Source organism: Carassius carassius, chromosome 45 (genome assembly GCF_963082965.1).
Source record: "Carassius carassius chromosome 45, fCarCar2.1, whole genome shotgun sequence".
NCBI lineage: Eukaryota > Metazoa > Chordata > Actinopteri > Cypriniformes > Cyprinidae > Carassius > Carassius carassius.
This window is the reverse complement of record NC_081799.1, coordinates 3,112,023-3,133,865: the sequence shown is the minus strand read 5'-3', so window position 1 is coordinate 3,133,865 and position 21,843 is coordinate 3,112,023. Positions and strand designations below refer to the sequence as shown.

Genomic DNA, 21,843 nt, shown 5'->3' with positions numbered 1-21,843 from the left:
CTGCACACTTTTCATTTAGAGCTTTTCCCTTTTCTCCAGATGACATCTGCTGGTCATACGTTTGCTGGCTGTTCTGCTTACTTTACAACATTAAAACAACTGACAGGTGAGTCAAATAAACATTATACTGATACTGAGAGGCAGCAAGTGGAAAAATAGCAGGGAAATGGGCAAGCAGATCTGAATGACTCTGACAAGAGCTAAATGGTGATGACTAGATCAAAACAACAAGTCCTGTGGGGTGCTCCCAGTATACAGTGTATATTTGTTTTAACGTGGAAAGGCAAAATAGACTATCACTCTTTAAGAAAGTGTCTTTATTTACCAAAAAAATGAGAAAGAAAAAAATGCAATACAAACCATAGATAATGTGGTTAAGCAAATCATGTTGCATAATTGTAAATCAGCTTACCAAAGATATCAGTGCCATTTCACAGATAAAATATGAATATAGTATAGTAACCATGTGGAGGGTGGGGAAAACCTGGACAGCAAAAATAACCAACAACGAATATGAACAATGAACAGAAAACAAAACTGACGACATCATTTGAGGGAAACAGATGAAATGTCTTTTAGCAAACTGCAAATCCAACACATGAATGTCACACTGAGCAGACATTTGGTGACGGAGGACTTGATAAAGTATATAGTGCTTCAATGGGTTTGCTTTTGGATGAGTAACATCCACCCTATCGGTCCACTAGCGGTCATGTGATGCTCTGAAAACATGCTTTTTGAGCAGCTTCTTATAAAACGGCAAACAACGAACACAGAGCCATAGAAATTCAACATACATCTGGACTGATTATTAATCTAACAACTGAATTCACAATGAAATAAAGAGTAGAATACACACTTTAGGGTCTCCGGACCAAACTACTGTCAAGTGTGTTTCAGACAAACCAGTTAGTTTCTTAACGAGCAAGTTGACCAAGAAACACCTCTCTTTAGAGACAAAATGATGCACTCATTATCGGGCACAAGATTTAGCATGAATATAAAGTCTAAAAAGAACTTAAGCTAACAGCATTCCAGATCCAGATTAATAGGAACTGTCGTATGTGTGTGAAAAAATGATTTGTTTGGATTTGTTTGAAATCTTGGTCCAACACACAAAGCATCTCGACTAACAGGTTTACAGCGCAAAAGATCCAATGGTAGAACTTCAGGAGATTTGCTGCGTCAAATTTTTTAAAAACCAAAGGCAGTACAGCAGATCTTCAGGACTCGAAGCAGGATTTCATGATGGCCTCTCTGTCGAATCTGAAGCTGAGGAAAGACCGTGAGGAGAGCATGTATTCCTCATAACTCAAGTCTGTCTGTCCGTTACAGCCGTAGACCTCACCGGCTGCATCTGCAAAAACAACCATAGAACAACTGAAACACAGTGTCCACAGCTGTTGAAATACATGCATGAAATGATCTGAAGAATAAACATAAGGTGTGATCAAAGGCAAAAAGATTGATTTATGACACACAGCTTTTTATTGGTCAACACAGCAAATCCATGTGACCAACTTGAACCTGTTGTGAAATCTGCGCCGAAAAATCCTGATCACAAAAGTAAGCACACCCTTTCTCTCATGCTTCAAGTGTTCAAACATGAGTTAATTCTAGTTACACACTGGATATTTGTGAGGATTTTGCTTTTGCTCAAATACAATTCTTTTGATTTAGTTATAAATCACAAATCCCCACTTCTAATCCCTAATGCATCATTTCTTGAAAAGCTTTTATTTACCCGTGTCAAAGTTATCCTGCAGTCTTCTGGGCTGAAGTTTCTTCTCATCTTTCTACAAAATAAACAGTATGTTACACAACTATACCATCTATTGTAATGTAAAGTAAATCACGTGTGGAGCTACTAACCTGCTGCTGACTGACACCATTAGCTCCTTTTTTCAGGTTCGGAGACTCCAGCTGTTTCTTGCTGTTGCCTTTCACGTGATTCTGCAATGAAATATAGCAACCAATCACTCTGTCCGTGCTGCTGGCATGAATAAGATCTGAATTCGGTCCTCACATACTGACATATGTACAATAGATGGTATAGTACAAGCTTTCTTTTTTCTGCACGGAGTAAGATTTTGGGTCATAATGCTTACACCTACCCATAACAGCATTTTTACACAATATTTTGTGATGTGAACACCTACCTTGGGTTTAAGCACATCTACTAACTCAGTCTGGGTGGTCTGTCCAAAGGGTTTCAGTGGTTTTTGCTTTAACCAGCTTTCAGGAGATGTTTCCACCAACATCTGAGACCTTCTGAGCTTAGAGCTGAGCAGAGGAACAACAAAAATTAGTGCATGTCATAATTTCTACAGTCACCTGACTCCTCGTTTAATGGGATACAGTAATAAACATGCATAAGTCCACAGATGAGTAACTTGAGGTGTTTGAGAAACACACCGGGGTCCTCCAGACTATGGTTTGGTGCTAACGGGCTGTGAAACACAATGACAACGGCCGCTTATGGTGATGATCTTATGGTAAAATAACCTCTAATATTTTAAAATGCACTTCATTTAAGCAATTCCTGCTCTATGTCCATTGCATCTCTCCACACAAAGCAGCAAAAACAAGTACAGTACAAGACATTTTTTGACTAAACTTAGCAATATTAATGAGCAAGTTAAGAGCATTTCATAAAAATAAAAAAAAATACTCGCAGAAGGCAGATATAAAAACAGCCCGGACTTCAAACGGTGTCTTTTCTCAGTCACATGACTTCTGCCACACATAGGAACTGTATCTTAATGTAAAAAAATGATAGCCTGATAAAACATCTGATCGTACCTTTTAATACGAAAAAATTATGAAGAAAAAAAACTGTTTTAATGTAAACATTGTTGATTGTTTGGGATTTTTTCTTTTACAAAGTGGAAATTCATAATTTTTCCAAAAAAGCATTAAAAAAAAAAGTCCACTGGAACTTTATTTTAATACCCTTGTTTACTGTATGCATTACTTTCTGTACGACCAGTCAGTCTTAAGGCCCCAAACCTAATGAGAATTAAGTTCAACCTTCAGACAGTCAACAAATAATGCGAAATATCTAGAAGTAGCCTACTGGCTCTTATTTGACCCTCTTTATGGGATATTAAATTCAGTTGTTATTGGACAGACTAGCCATCATGGTCCATCCCCGCTATTGTGTTCCAACATCATAATTCTACTCGTAAATCACTCTTAGTGCTGCAAAACATCTGGTTGAAAATGCGATGGTGAATGCTTTCTATAATGAGAATGATCTTACCTGAATGGTTTGCAAGATGTGCTGCCATTAGATGCAAAATCCTCATCGCTGCTCGCTGACTCGGCTTTGTGTTTGGCAATCCACTCTCTGAGCTCCCTGCAGATGAGCACATCTGTTATACTCCAAACAAACAAAACATGAACACGGATTGCTTCAAATCATCATTCACGAGAAGATGTACCTAATAAATGGAATAGCCATAAAAAACTTGTTAGGAGCCAGTCCAAGCTTGGATTTGGGGGTCATATCGTTCCTGTGGCAAGGCAGTTTATTCACTGGGAACCATTCAATGTTCTATCAGGAATCAAAAGAGCAGAGAAACACAATCAGAGCTTTATACAATCAAATACATGTGCTTCTACAGAGCATTGAAATCTATATATACCCTTATCTCTTTTCTGGTCTTGGGGTTGAATTTGGTGTCTTTGGGTACTCCTGGAATAATGTACAATCGAACCAACTGATCTAAAATTTTCTGATCAATGTACGTTTTTTGGCAGATACGATCTCGGATGTCAAAGCCTGTCTCCTCCAAAACCTGGAGAGAAATCAAACAACATTAACTGCGGTTTTCATTTATAAACCAGACCAACTTTTATATTTGGAAAGCGGAGAACGCGGCATACTTCTCTCACAGCACAGTCATGGAAAGCCTCATCTTTATTGACTTTCCCTTTAGGAAAACCCCAGCCAGACTTGGCCAGATAACCCTGGACCATCAACACCTTCAGGAAAAAATAAAGAATAAAGGTTTCTGCACCACTTTTTTAAAAACAGAACAGTTTATGATACTTCCAAGCAGCTGTATACTTACATTGTCCAGTGTTTCATCGAGAATAATGGCACCAAACGTGGGTACACCCATCTTATACTCTTTCCACTGCTCTAAAACCTTCTGAACATCCTCTCCATGGGGCAGCAGGAATGGACAGTGATTAAAAAGTGATCATTTTGTTAAGGAAGAATGAGAAAGAAACCACAAAAACATTGCTTTTTAACCAGTTTGTTCTTGCTTAACATTTTTGTATTGATTTCAATCGTTGACGAAAAGCTCAACAGATTGTTGTCATTCTAAACTTTTATTTATTATTTAGTTTTATTCTCGTTTTCGTCTGAGAAAAAAATGTTGTTGAAGAAAACTATAACCCTAAGCCTAACATAATGAACACTATCAACTATCCAGAGTGAACTTAATTTGATAGCTATGTTACTGCAGTATCCATGAGATTTTAAAATGCTCAGGATTGCTAGGTTCCCGAGAAACCAATCTGAGTTTCAATCCTGCACATTTTGGAAACATTATACTTTGCACAATCTGACAATAAAGATCATGCACTCATGCAGAAAAGCGCTCCCTTAAATCTTTAGTTTGTGCACCACTTTCAATGACAGTTGCATTACATAAAAAAACTAAGGTGGTGACACACTTTAAGAACTAGTTTTTCTGAATTGTGCAGTACTTAAGCTCAACTCATGTTGCTTTTTAAATGAGATGAAAGTGTGTTTTGGGGTATGTGGATCTCCAGTGCAATATTCTGCTAAAAAAAAAAAAAAAGCATAACATGGTGTTCAGTCACAAGGCAACTTGTGCTTTTCGGTGCAAGCTAAATTTTTCAGGTATAAAATAATGAATCACAACAATTGATAATTTTTCTAACTTTGTAGATCAAGAAGGAATCAGCTGAAACGCTTCAGAAACACTCTGCATTTAGTCTGTGTAACCTTTCCCACCTCTTTTCTATGGCAACTGAACAAACTCAGAATGTATGCTTTCATATAAGAGAAATATAAACAGATCTCTTCAGGATATCAGCCTTGGCGAAGTCTCTTATCCCACACTGAGGTAGTCCTGGTGAATTCTGCATGCAGAAGTCCAGGTAAAACCAGTGCGCGAGCTCGATCTGGAAGCACACTCGGATGGCATTGTCCCTCTCCTCGCTGGGAATGTGAAGAATGAAGCGACTACAAGACAAGGAAGACATGAAGCCTGCATCATGACTCAACATGACTATGTTCAACACAATGGACTACTCGCACTGAGCTTTGTGAAATAATTCATAGCAGTTTTAATAATGTGGCACACTAGTGTTCTGAAGAACTTAATTATCTAACAGATCTAAGAATGAGGTAAGTTTAAATAGTAATATTAATCTGGACTCTCATTTTCTATCTTCCACTAGTTAGGGATCAACTAGAGACAAAAAAAAATTAAACACTGATAAAACAACAACAACAACAATTAAATACAAATACGGGATTCACATCCGGATTTGTAGGCGCGTGAATGTTATTACCGGAAATGCGTGAAGAATAACAAATAAAACACGGAAGTAGTTCTATTACAAGTAGTCAATTGACCATTTAGGACAAAACATTAGAACATATTAACAACAATTACTACGATCATCGCAATCATCAATATCAGCATCAGACAGTTGACTTGGGGGCTAGGTTATTAATCACTTTTGGAGTCTAAATAACGTAATCTGGCGCGCGTGATACACACATATCCTCAGGGGTGATGTACACATCTGCAGCTCGGAAGGCGCTCACTATAACATTACTCAAAGGCTGCTGTTAGCAGCTTCATACGGTTTTAATGCATCCCTATGGCGTCCGTTAAATTACCGTTTAACAAAGAATGCTAACGTTACGAGTTATTCGACCTCGCAAACTGATATAAAATGCACATTATACTCATATGTGCCGTTAAATACACTCAGGTGTAAGTGTATTCTCTCGGTTTACCTGCACAGGTCATCCAGCAGCCCGTTAGGAATCTCCCCTCGTTTTGTGTCCATGTTAAGAGTAAAAACATCCCGAAGAAGCAAGACTAGTGTGTTTAAAACAGCGCAAAGCTACTACGCTTCGCATTTATAATATATGGCAAAAGTACATTGTTCTGTACGATCCAAAATCTTAACGATAAAAGAGCAAGCAGTGCTGTGGATTTATGTCGACGACGCTGAGGCTAGCATGCTAACATGCTAAAAATATTGCATGAAAAGCATCACAGTAGGTGGGAGCAGAAGCGTCAGCCAATGAGAAAGCGCATAACTCCGCTCCAAGAAGTCTTGACCAATCACATCGCTCTCTACATAACAGACGTCACAAAGAGACCAATCATAGTGATCTTCACAGAGCGATTTAGGAGAAAAGCATGTTTGTCTGTAATACGCGATCAAACAATATATTGTATAAATTAAATTATATAAAAAAATATTAAAAAATATCACGTGGAAATACGCTTATTTCAGAGCCACCTTAAATTTAACTTTACATTTAAAAAGCATATAAATCTGTTTTACTCCGCTGCCACGAAGGGTGTGGTAGAGGAAGTGGTCTCGTCTCGTGACGTCACAGCCTCAGCGTGTCAGCGTGCACTGAGCTGGGGAGAGCTGCTGGTCATCAGTTTGATTTCATATCGCATTAAACCCATCACCAATCCAGACAAATCATGGCGCACGGGCTAAAAGAGCGCTTCGACAGGTTCCTTCACGAGAAGAACCTGCTGACGGACATGCTGGCGAAGATTGAGGCACGGACCGGAGTGAACCGATCCTACATCGCGTGCGGTGAGTGTTGAAGAAGCTCTCATCACCAGGAACACGTGTGTGCTGTCATGTCGCAGTTTTAAAGCTGTTTAAGCAAGAACACGCTTCTGATAGCACAGTGCTATGGAAGGCCGCTAGGGTCAAAACGCATTTGTCTTTGCGGACAGATCTGACGTGTGTTCTGTCTCGCAGCTGTCATCCTGCTCGTCGCAGTCTATCTGGTGATCGGATACGGCGCTTCTCTGCTCTGTAACCTCATCGGATTCGTCTATCCTGCCTACATATCGTGAGTGGGAGCTGTGCTCGATCTTCATTTTCCATGTTGGCATCACGCCGCAGTTCATTACGTCATCGCAGCAGTAGCGCGCAGCAGGAAGTGCACGCTCTACAATACATTCAGCTCTTTCGAAACGTGTTTTTTTGTTGTTGTTGTTGTTGTTGTTGTTGTTGTTTTTTATATTGTTATTGTTAGTGTTTTATTTGGAATATCTTATTACAGCTGTAATATTTCATAATGCACTGTTTCATAAGAGTTATCATGAGTAAGTAGTATTGCCTTGAGGTTGCGCATACAAGCACGCGGGATTCAGGGCCTGGTTTTAAGCATCACTTCGAAAATGGAAGTGAATATGTGACACATTTATATGAAAATTCATATTTGTAACAAAGCTTTAACAGTAGTTAGCGAGACAACTCTTAGTGAGCACAAGTAGGCAGAAGCCATTGCTTATTACACCTACACTACAGTTTGAAGATGTTCATTCAGTGTCTTAAATATTTTTATTTTTAGTTGTTCATCCACTTATCTTCCCAAACAGAAATAGATATTTAACAGGATCTTCTCAATAGATCTTAAATAAATAATTCAACAAAACTGAAGGAGTATAATCTTTCATTAAATATAATTTGAATATAACAATATTCTGAAAAAAATATATAATATTTGTCAATGTCTGATTTACTGATCATGTATAAACATATGGAGAAAAAGCACAAAGATAATGTTTAAGAATACATAAAGGATCTGCAGTTTATGCAAGCTCATTTTCGTTTGCAATGTTAATGAGGTTATTATTAATGTGATGTGCAAATGCCTCTTTATGTTATTATGAGATTAAATAAAACATTTAAAACATGTTTAATTAAGCATCCAATACAAGGTAGTTCAGGGTTAAAGATGGAAAGGCATCACACACACCAAATTAACCCCATAAAGCCTGCTCTGTCTTATGTGACGCATGCTTTTCTGTCTGAGGCTTCTAAATTATCAACATGATCAGAAAACCTGTTTAACCGTACAAACGTCCACGTTCAGCTAGTCTTCACGTGCCTTTATGCTTTCAAATCTTGACTGATTGTTATAAAATGTAAGAATAACTCTCATATTATTACTAACATTTCAAGATGATCATTTACTACTATTTTAAGCAACTATTTTTCAATCTTTTTTTGTTTTTTTTTAAGAAACGTCATTTAAAAATCTATCAAATAATGATTGAGGTATGATTATTTATCTTAATCTCTCAATCCTCATAGTATTGCACTGAATATGTTTGGCCCCCACAATAAAATTGAGATTTATAAATACTGACGTTTATATAATTGTGTAAACAGTCTATTATAGTGTTTAAACATTTCCATGGATTTGCATTAAAACTGTCAGCATTTCATCTTCCTTTTTGGGCCATTTAAAGGACAACATATGCTCCAAACTGCATATTTGCTCAGTTTGGACCTTATTGTCTCTTTCTAAGCTCCATATGGGCCATGAAAGCCATATATGATGTATCAAATATGATACAAAACAGAAATGCAAGGTTATATGTACCGTATATAAAATAATACATTTAGTCTGTTTCTTTAAAAAACAACAACTAGTCTTTGACTATTATTTCCTATGTCAGACTTTACAGGGTTCTGGTCTTCTCACAAGACAAGCAGTTATGTAATGGTCAGATGAACAGTCAGAAGAGAGAGCGTCATATCAGTCTCATCATGTGTTTGCAGAATCAAAGCCATTGAAAGCGCGACCAAAGAGGACGACACTAAATGGCTGACCTACTGGGTGGTTTACGGCGTGTTCAGCATCGCCGAGTTCTTCGCTGACATCTTCCTCTCCTGGTTCCCCTTCTACTTCCTGGGAAAGGTATTATACAGTAGAAAGATTAACATGTTTCTGATCGTTATTGACTTTACTAACCTATTGAAATTGGTTGTGAGTGTTTAGATTGAGATATATGGGATAGATGTACTACATTTTGTGAAAATAAGCTTTCAGAAGTTATATCTATTTAAAGGAGGCATCTTCTGATACAGATATTTGGGCTAATCGTGACCACACTGATTTTGACTGATATTATGCGACTTGTATTTGCAGTCCAAACATGTTGAGTTTAGTGCACCGTGTGCTTGAACCGCTCAAGAAACAACTGTGTGAATGGACAGTGTTGTAATGTTAAATACTGTCATTAATGCTTCGTGTTTGAGGTTTGTAATAGGGAGCAGACAGTAATGTTTTTTTCCCTTGCTAGTGTGTTTTCTTGGTTTGGTGCATGGCTCCCACTCCATCAAACGGCTCTGTTCTGATCTACACAAGGATCATCCGGCCCTTCTTCTTAAAGAATGAAGCCAAGATCGACGATGTGGTCAAAGACATCACAGATAAAGCATCTGAGGCGGCAGACAAGTTTAAAGATGAAGGTGAAAACCAGATGCAGTTAGATTCTGATCCGAGAAACAAAAATGCACTGACCGATGCTGTTTCATCATGCATGTTATATGATCGAACTAACTAAAGCAGGTATGAACTGTTGATAATCCAGTCTTTTGTTTTGTCTTGCAGCCAAGAAAGCCACTGCCAACCTTATATTTGAGGAGAAAAAGTCCTCCTAAAAGCCACAGCCATATCACCTGCCTCCTGTCCTCCAGGATGACTCTTGCCTGAATAAATGTTGCCTTTGTTTTTTTTTTTCTCAAACAACCAGAAGTTGGCCGTTATGTTACTTTCCTTGCCTGTCTTTGAACCTGTGGCAGCCATGCTATTCTTCATCAGAGAGCCAGTAGTTGTGTTTAAGTGTTAAGACATAGATCATGTTACAAGATATCCAGTGACGCACACCCTGCAATGCTTCAGTCTCAGTAAACTACCTTCTCTTTCCTATACACATCATTACCCTTGCCTTGTATGATGAGGTCATGAACTATTTTATCTTGCATCTTGAGGTACTTTAACATATGCATTCTGAGATCTATTTATGTGTGATAAGATTTTGTGTTTGTAGAAATGTCTCTTCTGATAACATCAGTGAAACTGTAAGCATAGGAACCATGCATTTGACATCAACTATTAAAAGATTGGAAGACACAGGCTTGACGTCTCATCACTTTCCTCCTCGGTCTGTTACAGTCAGTGCTCAGCTATGCAAGTTTTTCTTCCTTTACTAGTGATCTAGTGAACGCATGCTGTGGTGCAGTAGTGTAAACTGGTGTCATCAGCGCCATGTTTTTACTTCTGCCCATTTCCGAAACCACAAAAGAAATGCAATGGGAGTCTAAAGAGTTCTTGGTTTGTGCAGCATGAGAACATGCAGATGGAAACGTTCAGCTGTAGTTCACATGCATCACACGGCAGGCTCGGAGTAGAGAGGAATATACTTTAAATGGTAAATAATGCTATGCATCTGTTTGGCTGGCTTCCACTTAATGTTTCTATCATATTCAAATAACCATCAACTAACAGTTTGCAACGTTTACCCAAAAAGGAACCAGTTTTGGAAAGTGCATTCATTGGCAGAGACCAACAGCAACTCACCTCAGCTTACAAATGCTTCCCAATCGTAAATCCATTTGGAAAATGACTGCATGAAAAGCAGCACACTAAATTACTTTAAAGTTGGATTACATGTGAAAACAGTGATTCGAGTTTAATGACTTTATAAACTATTCTATAAAACAATTGCTTTAAAAATCCATGCATTTTCAGTGTAAATTTGGATTTGAAATATAGGAGATCTATATACATCAGTATGACCTGTAACAGCATTCTGACTTCATCAGAAAAACACTCGGGCTGCATAGAAAATATTACATTATTGCCAACATTTATAGAAAACAAGAGGAAAGATTATCATGGAAATGTTCTTAGGAGAGCTCATAAGTGCCTCTAGCTACAATCAACCCTTTTTTTTGTTACACAGCTTGTATTTTTTGACATGATGCTTTTATAAAGTGAGGCCAATTCACTTACAAACAGAGAGAAACCAAAAAGATCAACAAACCAAACGATCCTACAAAACGAATACACCTGGAATAATTACCACATATCATGTTTCAAAACTACTGAGATTAAGAAACGTCAAAACAACCAAGGACAGGAGAAAATAGCCTGAGTTGATGGGGAAATAGTTAATAAAAATACCAGCCTGAGAAAAGCCCATTTGATTTACTTTATACAATAATTTACAGTAGTACAATGTGAAAAAGTGACATTATCTGATGCGTGCTAAAAATAGTCCAGATTATTTTACAGCCGAGACAGATTTAAATAATTCAAGCATGGTGGAAAGAAAAATTACAGATAAAAATTGGCAACATGGTCACAAAACACTGTAAACGAGGTACTTTGGAAGGTGAACCCCAGTCCTTCAGAACAGAGACCCCTCAGGTCCTCAAGCGGATCAAGACCACACACGTTTGTAACATCCTTTCACTCATCACTTCTTAAATAAGCTGCGTCGGCTGTATGTCCGGATCCAGTGTCGCACGGACAGTGAAACATGGATTCATCTGTTTCCAAGTAAAAAAGGAAACCAAAATAAACAGAGGAAAAGTAGTCAATTTATAAAAATAATAATAAAAAGAAATTACTCTGCAGCAGCTACGAAAGAATGCAGCTAACTCTTAAATACAAAAATATGTGATCTGTGTTTCCTGGAAAGGGTGGCACTCCCAGAGCCCCAGTGCAGCGGCCAGCAGTCCCCTAAGGCATCTCCTGTGTGGTGTGTGTCTATGGCTAATCAGAAGCGAGCGGAGAGTGTTATGTCTTGCGGCCGCTCCAGACCTGTTCGGGTGTGCTTCTGTGGTCAGACGAGTACTCGAAGGGCGAGCGGTGGCCCAGCGGAGAGCGCGGCCGGTGCTCCATCTGCCAGTCTGAGTGGTAGCGGTAGTCCCGGGATGATTTGTGATGTGTGTAGTCGGAGGCAGAGCGGTGCTCCGAGTGGAAGCGGTGTTCAGAGTGCGTCCTGTCCTTGGAGTTGCTCTCTGATCGGTGCTCTCTGCCGGAGCGGTGCTCGTCCAGCTTCCTGTGCTTGCTGTCGCTGTAGTATCTGCAGAATCAGCCAATCAGACATAAATCACGATGACCTTGAACTCCTCAAACAAACAACCTGATATTCAAAAATAAAACTTGTGGCTGTCAAAATGGCTGAAAAACTAAAATATTATCAATATCCAAATTATATTCAAATTTAAAAGGCATTATTTCAGTTGAGAGGGGGGGGCGCTTTTGGCTTCTCTTCTGAGGCCACATCGAACATTACTAATGCACGTTTCTTTAAAGCAACAAAATAACATGCCTATCTTTTAAAAAATGTCAGAAATGTTTAAAATGTTTATAAGTTGTTTAAACAATTTGAAACAAAAAAGCATTATGTGTATATATAAAAAATATATATACATACATAAAATCAAATAACACTATAGTAACTTTGCAACACCCTTCAGTCTTGCACAATTCCCTCTAAAGCCCAAAGTATATTTCACTTTTTACATGTTCACGTGGGACACCGTACAGTGTGCGCAATGCAAATTACATCATCAGAACAGTACATGGATAATTTACACACACCACCTGACTGTACTTTGGAGTTTTTTTGTCGTAATCAATTTTTTCCACATGGTGGCAACACTGTCCCGGGCTGCTGTTTAACAGTAAAAAATGAGTTGGGTGACAACAATTAGGCGGAGAAGGCAACAACACATTGACAGGTGCTTGTGAGCGAGAGGGTATGAGACAGCTCAGCTTTGGTTTAAGAGTTCAAAAACAATTGTTATCAGTTATGCCCTAATGGGACGCTTTCTAGAGCACATGTGTCGACCACTAACGTTCATGCACAGCTTCAACGTTCACACCAAACGTGAAACAAATATGCACATCGCGTCACAAGCTCTAGACTCGTGGGATGTTTTTTAACGTCACTCGAGCGAATAAACATTGCACAATCAGCCGTGGTGGAGATAACTATGATCGCTGCTTTTTACCTGACAGCACCATCCAGAGACGGATGAGTATTGATCCTGCATTAATGTGCATTACATTTTACTACTGTAAAAAACGCTGACTTTTTTAAAATGTCTGTAGCCATGCAAATAAAATACAATTTGTCTACCACTACAGCTGATTTTAATTGTTTTCTATGCTCCAGTTTTGGAGAGGCCCATGTGGTCAGGTTTAATTTGCTATAGCAAAAATTTAACTAAACTTTATCTACAGCGATATCGTTGACTTGATTGCAAATAAATGCACAGACACTATTCAACTGAACAGAGATGACATAACTGAATTCAATGATGAACTGCCTTTAACTGTCATTTTGCATTATTGACACTGTTTTCCTAATGAATGTTGTTCAGTTGCTTTGACGCAATGTATTTTGTTTAAAGCGCTATATAAATAAAGGTGACTTGACTAAAACAATTGAACGAATTGGCACAACATGGTCACAATTTACCTAAAATGAGGAATGAAATTAGTTTGCGGCCATGATATCCTGTTTCTCTGCATGTCATGCGCTTCATGCAAATCACCCCATTCAAAAACATAATGAAAGCTGCATTTGTACCAGTGACGGTGTATGTGAACGCTGCTATTGTGAACCATTTTCAGAGTAAACAGAAAAGCACCTGCTGTCCTGTCGCTCTCCTCTCTCTCTGAACGGCTCTCGCTCTCGGTGGTCTTTGCCGTTGCTGAGGGAGGAGTAGGGTCTCTTCCTGGGGTCGGAGCTCTTTCTGTACGGGTCTCCAGCGTGCCGATCTTTGCTGTTCTCATGGTAGCGAGAGGAGTGATGTCTGTCAGAGCTGTAGCTGTCTCTGCTGCTGTCGTCTTGCTGCGACTCCTTTATCCGCTCAACATCTGCACAAACAACAGCATTCAGTGTTACACAGATGAGCAGAAGTGTGGCCATTAAAGCTGCAGCAGCAACAGTAAATCCATGAGAAACAGATTGTCAGAAAAATAATTAGGGCAGTGGTTTATAAATGAGTTCTCAGTCTATATTAAAAGAGGGGTTTAAGCTGACTAAATGATTACATAAGTGCAGTATACATCACCAGAGAGACGCAGTTAGATTAGAAAATCAAGATATGAGATTTTGATGATGAATGAAACAAGGATGCATTATGAATGAATCATTCACAATATAATGAGTTTAGAAAATTGGGCCTTTTTTAGATTTTGGGATTTTAAGATCAAATGTGACCCTGGAGCACAAAAGCAGTCATATGTTGCTGGGGTATATTTGCAGCCATAATCAACAATACATTGTTTGGGTCAAGATTTATGATTTTTCTTTTAAGCCGAAAATCATGAGGATATAAAGTAAAGATCCTGTTCCATGAAGATATTTTGTAAATTTCCTACCGTCGATATATAAAAACTTAATTTTTAATTAGTAATATGCATTGCTAAGAACTTCATTTGAACAACTTTAAAGGCAATTTTTTCTAAATTGTTAGATATTTTTGCACCCTCAGATTCCAGATTTTCAAATAGTTGTATCTCGGCCAAATATTGTCCTCTAACAAACCATACATCAATGGAAAGCCATACCAAAAATGGGCCCTTATGACTGGTTTTGTGGACCAGGGTTACACGTGCTATATATGCATGAAATGTTAATCATCAATCAACACAAAGCAGAGAGCAGACATACCTGCATGTTTAAAGCTTTGTGTATTTACAGAGCTAGTGTTCTGCTCCATTGCCTGAAATTAAACAAACATCAATTATAATGTTCCAAAGATAAAGATATAAATAACTTAATAAAGCAACAGATACTCAGCAAAAACATTACAAAATATCACTACCAAAACACAGAATCTCTAAAAACCGTGTCCATACCTGAGCATTTTCTTGCCTTTTCTTGATGGCGTGTTTATACAGTTTATGCAGTTTCCTTGCATCAAATTCGGTGAATTTCGAAACAAATATCCACAGATTTCTGGAATTTGGAAATAAACGAGGTTAAACTCAATATTAGCCTTCATTTATATCTTGTGGTTCTAAGCTTGTGATAAGATGGCCGTACTTCCTCCACTGTTTGATCAGCTCGGGGTTGGTGTACTCTCTCAGACACTCGGTGATGTGATCTCCTATCTTGATCAGGCATTGGCGTGTGTGCTCCAGCTGCTCGCGCTCAGACAGACCCTTCTCCGGACGATCCAGCTGCTTGAGTGCTGCCTTCACCGGCCGCATGCGCTCCTTACACTGACAAACACACGAAACAGACGGGTCATTCCAGTGCAAACACCTCACATCTATGTCATTTAGAGAATGAGACATCAGCTCTGTACCAAACCTAGTGATCTGCATACTCAGGCCAACAAAATGGCTAATTTCCCTCCAAAAATGGAGAAGTCTTTGTCCATTTAACCATTTAAGGTCACAAACATTTGCATAAACACCAACTCCAGAGCAAGACATTGATGAATAATCTTCTGAGTCACTTACAGCTGACACTTGAGTTGGTGTCAAAAGCAAACAGAAATGACAATCACTGCCGCCATCTTGCCTACTCTGGATGCGTGTTCACTTTCTGACTCGAGAAGTGGAGTAATAGATGGTTCACTTTGTCTGGTCTAAACAGCTCATTCACGTCTTTGTACAGACATCAGAAGGATCCCAGCGTAGGGAACAAGTGGACCGTTGCTGTGATAGTCTGTGATGACGGTTTTACCGGTTCACAACACCGGTTGTGTCACTTTCCCACCGCTGTTTTGATTTCTTTATAGCAGGGCTCCAAACCAAAAAAAAATGTGAGAAAAAAACTTAGGCGCCAAATAATTTTTTTAGGTGCCACAGAATAAATGTGTTTTATTTCATTAGATTTATTTTACATTTTTAACACTTCAATCATACTGTATGTGTTTATGTCTCATCTTTTCTTGACTTTATCAGCTTTTTAATCCATCTTGTAGATGACTTGGGAACTAAGGTTCACTTAAAGTGGGAGCTAAATGTCTTTTCCAACCAAATATACAGTCACGCATAGTTTATTACACAGAATATGTATCAATATCATGGACCATAACCATCACTTGGCCACTGAGTGTAGTTTGGGCTCCTCAATGCATCCTGGAAATGTTCTCCTACACTCTTAAAAATAAAGGTGCTTCACGATGCCACAGAAGAACCTTTTTTTGTTTCATAAAGAACCTTTAACATCTGAAGTTTTCAGATTATCAAAAGTTGAGAAAGAGACGGTTCTTTAAAGAACCTTTGACCTTATTTAGGTCCACCGTGTTTGCTGATTTTTATTTATTTAGAGACGGTGTATTTTTTATTTATTTAACATCAAGTATGCTGTGCCTCTGAGCCCTCTTTATTCATTTTGCTAATAAGCATTCTGTGTGTCTTTAGTTCCACAGTGTTTATTGATATTCAGCTGATACTCAGTTTTGCATACCTAAACTTTGTGTAAGTTTTTGTTATTTTATACTAGGCATATAGCATGGTGTATTTTTATTCATTTTGTTCATAAAAGTTATATATCCTAACATTGTATTTTGTTGTAATTGATGCTGAATTGTTGCTAATTTGAAAAGTGTAATAAAATGCGCACAGCACTTTTACGCTATTGAAAAGCATGGGAAAGTGAGGAAAAGAGGGAAAACTCAATGCTTGACGCCGAACTGCCGTATCGCCCCCAAAATGCAAAAGATGCAATATCTAGGGGCGTTGATGTGGTTTCTTATGCAGTAACGTTAGCCAATCACAACAGTGGCCGATTCCTGACAAGCCTTAAAGGACACGCCCCTTAAAACAGGTCATTTTAGAGGGTCAGAATGAGGGTTGAAAATAATTGTCTTTTTTTTTGCGCCAAAGCCTTCATTAACATTATAAATTTACCTCAAATAACATATTAAAATAATTTAAAAAAATAATGTCATGACCCCTTTAATAGGGTTATCTCTCCTCACCAGAGCCTGATCTATTCCAGGTCTCCACAAACTGTAAATAAGGCTTCAGGCTGAGATCTGGCTAGGAAAAAAGCCCCTCTAGAGAGATGGCACAGACTCACCACGCAGAAGGTCTTCTGATCCAGTTCTTCAGACTCGTCAGACATGGGTAGTGCATCTCCTCCGGTGGGCGTGTGCACAGGGCTATCAGCTTTCGTCTCCCGCACTTCTGCTTTCACCTCTACAGCCTGAGAACACAGTCAACGGCTTTAGGATAGCAACTCATGCAAATGTTGTATCCAAAAAGTTGTATACAAAAGCAACAATTACACTAGAACGTCTTCAAATCTAGCGAGCTGCCTAGAACAGCTTATCTGCAGTCTTTGGCTTGTGGCTACTGAAGGCCTAGTTAACAAACTCTTTCAGTCAGTGCTTCACATCAATAGCCAGTTTCTGGTAAAATCTCTGTCAAAGGTGTGTCGTACTCATTGATTCAGAATGGAAGAAGAGGGACAGACTGAATTCCCTTGATACATCTCACCATTTCTGTCACATAAAGCTAGCTGAAATAACACTGTTTACACATATCTCAACTGCTATTAAAAACATTACAGAGATATGTAGACATGTGCCGGTATTCGATAATGCGATATATCATGGTAATGAATATGTACTGTATTGTTATCGTGGGCACTTCGAAATACAGTGGATAATAATATATTACAAATTATTCAGAATTTGGGATGCATTTTAAGAATACTATTCCCATCAACTGGTCAACATGCACAACACCGCTGTATGCTGCTTGAAAGACGTGTGTTGTAAACAAGCAGCATGAGAAGCACATGAGGAACACGTGAGAGACGCGCTGAATGAAAGCACATTCACTCTCTGACAGCAGATGGCGCTAAACTACAGAAAATGAAGCCTTTACCCTGGAAACCCCATAAATAAAGCAGCTGTGCTACTTTCTTAAACATATTTAAATCATTTTAAACAGCCATTCAGATTTGTGGATTTGCTATAGTGTTCATCACAGTCCCAAATACTTAAATATTTAGACTTAATAGGCTATTTACTTTCAAACTTTTTTCCATTTTAATCTGGACGACAGCATGCCCTAGATATTGTTTGAAAGTGTTTTGATTCTTTATCGTTCATTCACACGTTACATTAGGGCATCATTAGTTAATTCATTAGTTAACAAACTGCCAATGAAAAACTCTTCTGAACATTCATTAATCTTAGGTATTCAAATATTTAATTACACGCTGTTAAAATCAAAAATTGCAACTGTATTATTTAATGAGCTAACATGAACGAAGACAATTTTTTAACAAAGATTAATAACCTCTGTAGCAAATGTAGCTATTGCTCATCGTGAATGTTAATGGTCAACTAATGAGGTCTTATTGTAAAGTGATACCTATGGTTCTTTATAGTTCTCTTGCACTTGTATATGTAAAACTTTATATATTTTTCTGTATTGCTTTATTGTATTTAAAAATGTTCAGTTATTTTTGTTATAAGAAAAAAGTTATTTAACCTGTTATACTGTATTATGACCAAATTTCAATACAGTGATAATACCATTTACCGTGATAAAAGCATTAGCAATTAATCACAAGATGAAAATTTGATACCAGCATATCCACAGAGATATGATAAATAAGCAAAACAGTCAGTGAGAGATCGAGAGCGTGCTTGTTTGAATGAGTGAGATGGAGAGCATGCAAAAGTGGACCATCAATAAAAAAACAACTAGATGAAAATCGGCTCATCAGTTGCAGGCTTGACTCGTAATGTGCCTTTGATTTATAAAAACCCTTTCTAGGTAGGCAGCTCATTAGGTTTCAAAACAAGGCCATAGTCAAGAGCTGTGTGATTATGATCATTGGGACCTTCTCTGCAGGAGTCTCTTCTTCAGGCTCTGACTTCATCTCCTCTTTTGGTTCCCTCTCTTTGCTGTCCCGACCCTCCTCTTTCTTCTCCTTCTTAATCTCTTTTTTGACCACTCTCTCCATGAAGTCCTCCTCTTCGGGCTCTTTATCCTCAGGCTCGTCCTCATCAGACTCTTCATCCTCGTCCTCCTCCTCCTCCTTCACCGGCCGCTCTGACACACGTGCTCTTCTGTTGGCCGGCTTAGCTGGAGGACTTTCCTGGAAGAACACAAGAAACACTTCAGCCAGAGTAATTGATTATTTTTTAAATATTACCAATGTGGAACGGAGCATGGAAAATATCATAAGAAATGTTCAGAGCTGGATCAGAGTATCGGAGTAAGGCATTAAAACATACATTGTGGACAACTGTCCAAGTAAATTTGGTTAATTCTTATTAGTCTTTAAATCTTTAGAAACTATGTCATACAACTTTTAGCCAAAGCCAATTTTGTTCCTGTAACTTCATGAATGTCTTACAGTCGGGATGTATCAGAGCTGGCATTAAGATCAGTCTCAGCGATGTGCATCCACTTTAGTGCACATCATACGGTCTTATGAAACCGCTCTATAAAGGCTTTACTACTTTTTTTTTTTTTTTTGATGACAATGTACCTTGTGAAATTGCATTCTCAGCACTTACTAACATAATAACAAGTGACCACAGAAAGACTACAGAGAGTCTAAATGGGAGAGAAGGGTACACAGGATGCAGTTAAATGCTTTGGACAAAGGACAGTGGTTCCCAACCTTTTCTCCAGTATCTGTGGAAATTATTTTAAGTTATTAGCTTAAATTTAGCAGCGGCCTCAGCCCTCACACGGGCACTATTACAGCAACACAAACCTGTTCCTCTTCCTCTTTCTCATCCTCTTCTTCAGAGCTCTTATCTGACGGCGGTGCAGAGGACAGACTGTTCATCACCTCATCCATCTTCGGCTTCACAGCTTTATTCTTCTTGCCCCGTGGTTTTCTCTTGCGTGAATTTGCCTACAGAGCAGAAGGAACATCAGTGATTGTATTGTATGATCAATAAAGCACTGAATTATAATTTAATTTGTTATAAGTTATCATTTAGCCACTTTACACCACACCGTTTATTGCTTACGTCTGCTTTTAGTGAACCGAGTGTTGTTGTGCAGTAATTAGTGATGATAGTGTTTAATCTGCGTGACTCACTGTGCCGGCCTGCTTCTGTGCTTCCTTCTTGGCGAGGTCTTTGCTCAGTAATTTGATGAGGTAGTCAGCTCGTGTCTGCAACTGTTTGGCCTGTGGCTTCTTGTCAGGATCATCAGGAAGGAGCTGCAACAAGTTTTGTAACAATTTAGCACTTAAACACCACACATAATCACTAAAGCAACAAGGACATCACAATGTAATGCACCTTGTGTGTGAGGTTGAGGTCTGGGTCCATCTTTATCATCTCCCAGCTGCCATAACCGTACTCATAAATGCCAATAAGCAGGCTGGAGTCGTCCTCTTTACCCCACTCAATGTCAAAATGAGCTGCCTTTGAGTGGCATGGGATTATATACCTGAAAATATTCAAGACACAATAAAAACATTGTCCTGTCATTTTTCTGCCCTTGCAAAGTATAAAATGACATTAAACAGAATGCATGCTCTTTTAAAACAACTACTTGAGACGGACACTAACGAAAGCAAAACTGTGCCAACATCAGAGTAGTGGTGCATGGATAGCACTGAACTCTTGTGCATGTGAATATACCTCTTCCTCTCCTCAGGGTCAGCGGGAATGGCCTTGTGTAACGGTGCCAGCTCCTCCTCATGAGAGATCACCAGCTTAGCATTGACCTGGACCCCTGAGATCCTGAAGGTGGGTCCTTTCACCTTCCCTCGCCTGCCTCCTGATACAGTCCAGCACAGAACAAAATCAAGACAGGCCTTCGTAAAAGTGTCCAATCACAAATGCTTCCTATATGAGTGGATTTATCCAATTGCCAGGGAGTACAAAATCTTTATTTTACTAGTAGTGTCTTCTTCATATTATTTTATGACATCCAACATGTTATAACTCAGCCCTGCAGTTTAATGGGCTTTTCATTTCATCAAAGTGGAAAAGGATGACCAAGAGGCAGCAGGATTATGTGGAATGAGTGAAAAGCACAAAGCACAGTTTCACAGCGTCCAGGGCCTGGTTTACCCAGACTCCTCAGCAATGAGTCAGTGTGGTCTTGTGCTGCTCTTGCCTGAGGTTCGTTCGGGTCCACAGGGGTTCTCCTTTAGCGTCTTCAAACAGCCGTTATGTACGGTCTCAGCCAGCCGCCGCAGATCATGCTCTGATTTATCCACCAGCTCAGCGTCTCGAGCGATAGCGTCAAGCCTGTGAAACACACACAGTCACGTCAGTGACAGAGGACAACGTGCAACTGCTATCATATGACGCGATGACAAACAGCTACCTACCGCTCTAAAGGGCCACCAAACTTTTTATAACTTTTAATAAACCTGTGTGGAAAAAGTTTCAGAGTAAACATTAGTCATAATTCAAGATTACACGAATGTTAATTAGAATATACACATTTTGTGTGAAGAAAAGCCAAGTGATACATGTCACAGTGAACTGTTATTAGATCATCCCAAAACTAAACGCAGTGTGTTTTGGCCCCGAGTGTTGAATGTGCTTTACCTGCGTATCTCCGCATCAGTGAAACCCTTGATGTTCTCTCTTGGAATAGTTCGAGGTCTTCCTCGTTTCTTGGGCCTCTTCCTGTCGGAGCCAGAATCGCTGTCTGAAGCAGGGTATCGTCTGTTCCTGCTGCGTCTGCCCTCGTTTCCATTAAAGTTGGACTGTCATCACAAAATAAAGAAAGACATGAAGCTCAATATGCTTTGGTCTGGTTTAGTTTTATACATTCAAAACATTATGCACAGAGCACAAATCTTTTAGATT

At 38.9% G+C, this 21,843-nt stretch overlaps 3 protein-coding genes across 3 annotated transcripts in view; 1 reads left to right on the top strand and 2 right to left on the bottom strand.

Annotated features, from left to right (window-relative positions):
- Positions 1-300: 300 nt before the first annotated feature.
- Positions 301-6,439, bottom strand: LOC132127833 (m7GpppN-mRNA hydrolase-like). The gene is made up of 11 exons (XM_059539989.1): positions 6,011-6,439; positions 5,073-5,224; positions 4,077-4,204; positions 3,889-3,987; positions 3,648-3,800; positions 3,444-3,556; positions 3,263-3,358; positions 2,160-2,283; positions 1,873-1,953; positions 1,745-1,796; positions 301-1,357 (listed from the first exon to the last, which is right to left on the bottom strand). The coding sequence occupies exons 1-11, from the start codon at positions 6,061-6,063 to the stop codon at positions 1,224-1,226; spliced, it is 1,185 nt and encodes a 394-aa protein (XP_059395972.1). The 5' UTR covers positions 6,064-6,439; the 3' UTR covers positions 301-1,223.
- Positions 6,440-6,588: 149 nt separating this feature from the next.
- Positions 6,589-10,180, top strand: LOC132127834 (receptor expression-enhancing protein 5-like). The gene is made up of 5 exons (XM_059539990.1): positions 6,589-6,837; positions 7,009-7,102; positions 8,824-8,962; positions 9,348-9,516; positions 9,659-10,180. Exons 1-5 carry the CDS (start codon positions 6,720-6,722, stop codon positions 9,706-9,708), a joined length of 570 nt encoding a protein of 189 aa, XP_059395973.1. The 5' UTR covers positions 6,589-6,719; the 3' UTR covers positions 9,709-10,180.
- Positions 10,181-10,897: 717 nt separating this feature from the next.
- The window catches only part of LOC132127708 (chromodomain-helicase-DNA-binding protein 1-like), a 28,138-nt gene continuing 17,192 nt past the window's right edge, over positions 10,898-21,843 (bottom strand). Inside the window, 15 exon segments of the mRNA XM_059539750.1 lie at positions 10,898-11,601; positions 11,876-12,140; positions 13,717-13,945; positions 14,745-14,796; positions 14,933-15,032; positions 15,120-15,298; positions 17,112-17,237; positions 18,891-19,148; positions 19,776-19,919; positions 20,109-20,231; positions 20,314-20,464; positions 20,659-20,797; positions 21,140-21,273; positions 21,357-21,398; positions 21,580-21,740. Coding sequence (XP_059395733.1) covers positions 11,536-11,601; positions 11,876-12,140; positions 13,717-13,945; positions 14,745-14,796; positions 14,933-15,032; positions 15,120-15,298; positions 17,112-17,237; positions 18,891-19,148; positions 19,776-19,919; positions 20,109-20,231; positions 20,314-20,464; positions 20,659-20,797; positions 21,140-21,273; positions 21,357-21,398; positions 21,580-21,740 — 2,169 coding nt within the window. The 3' untranslated portion in view covers positions 10,898-11,535.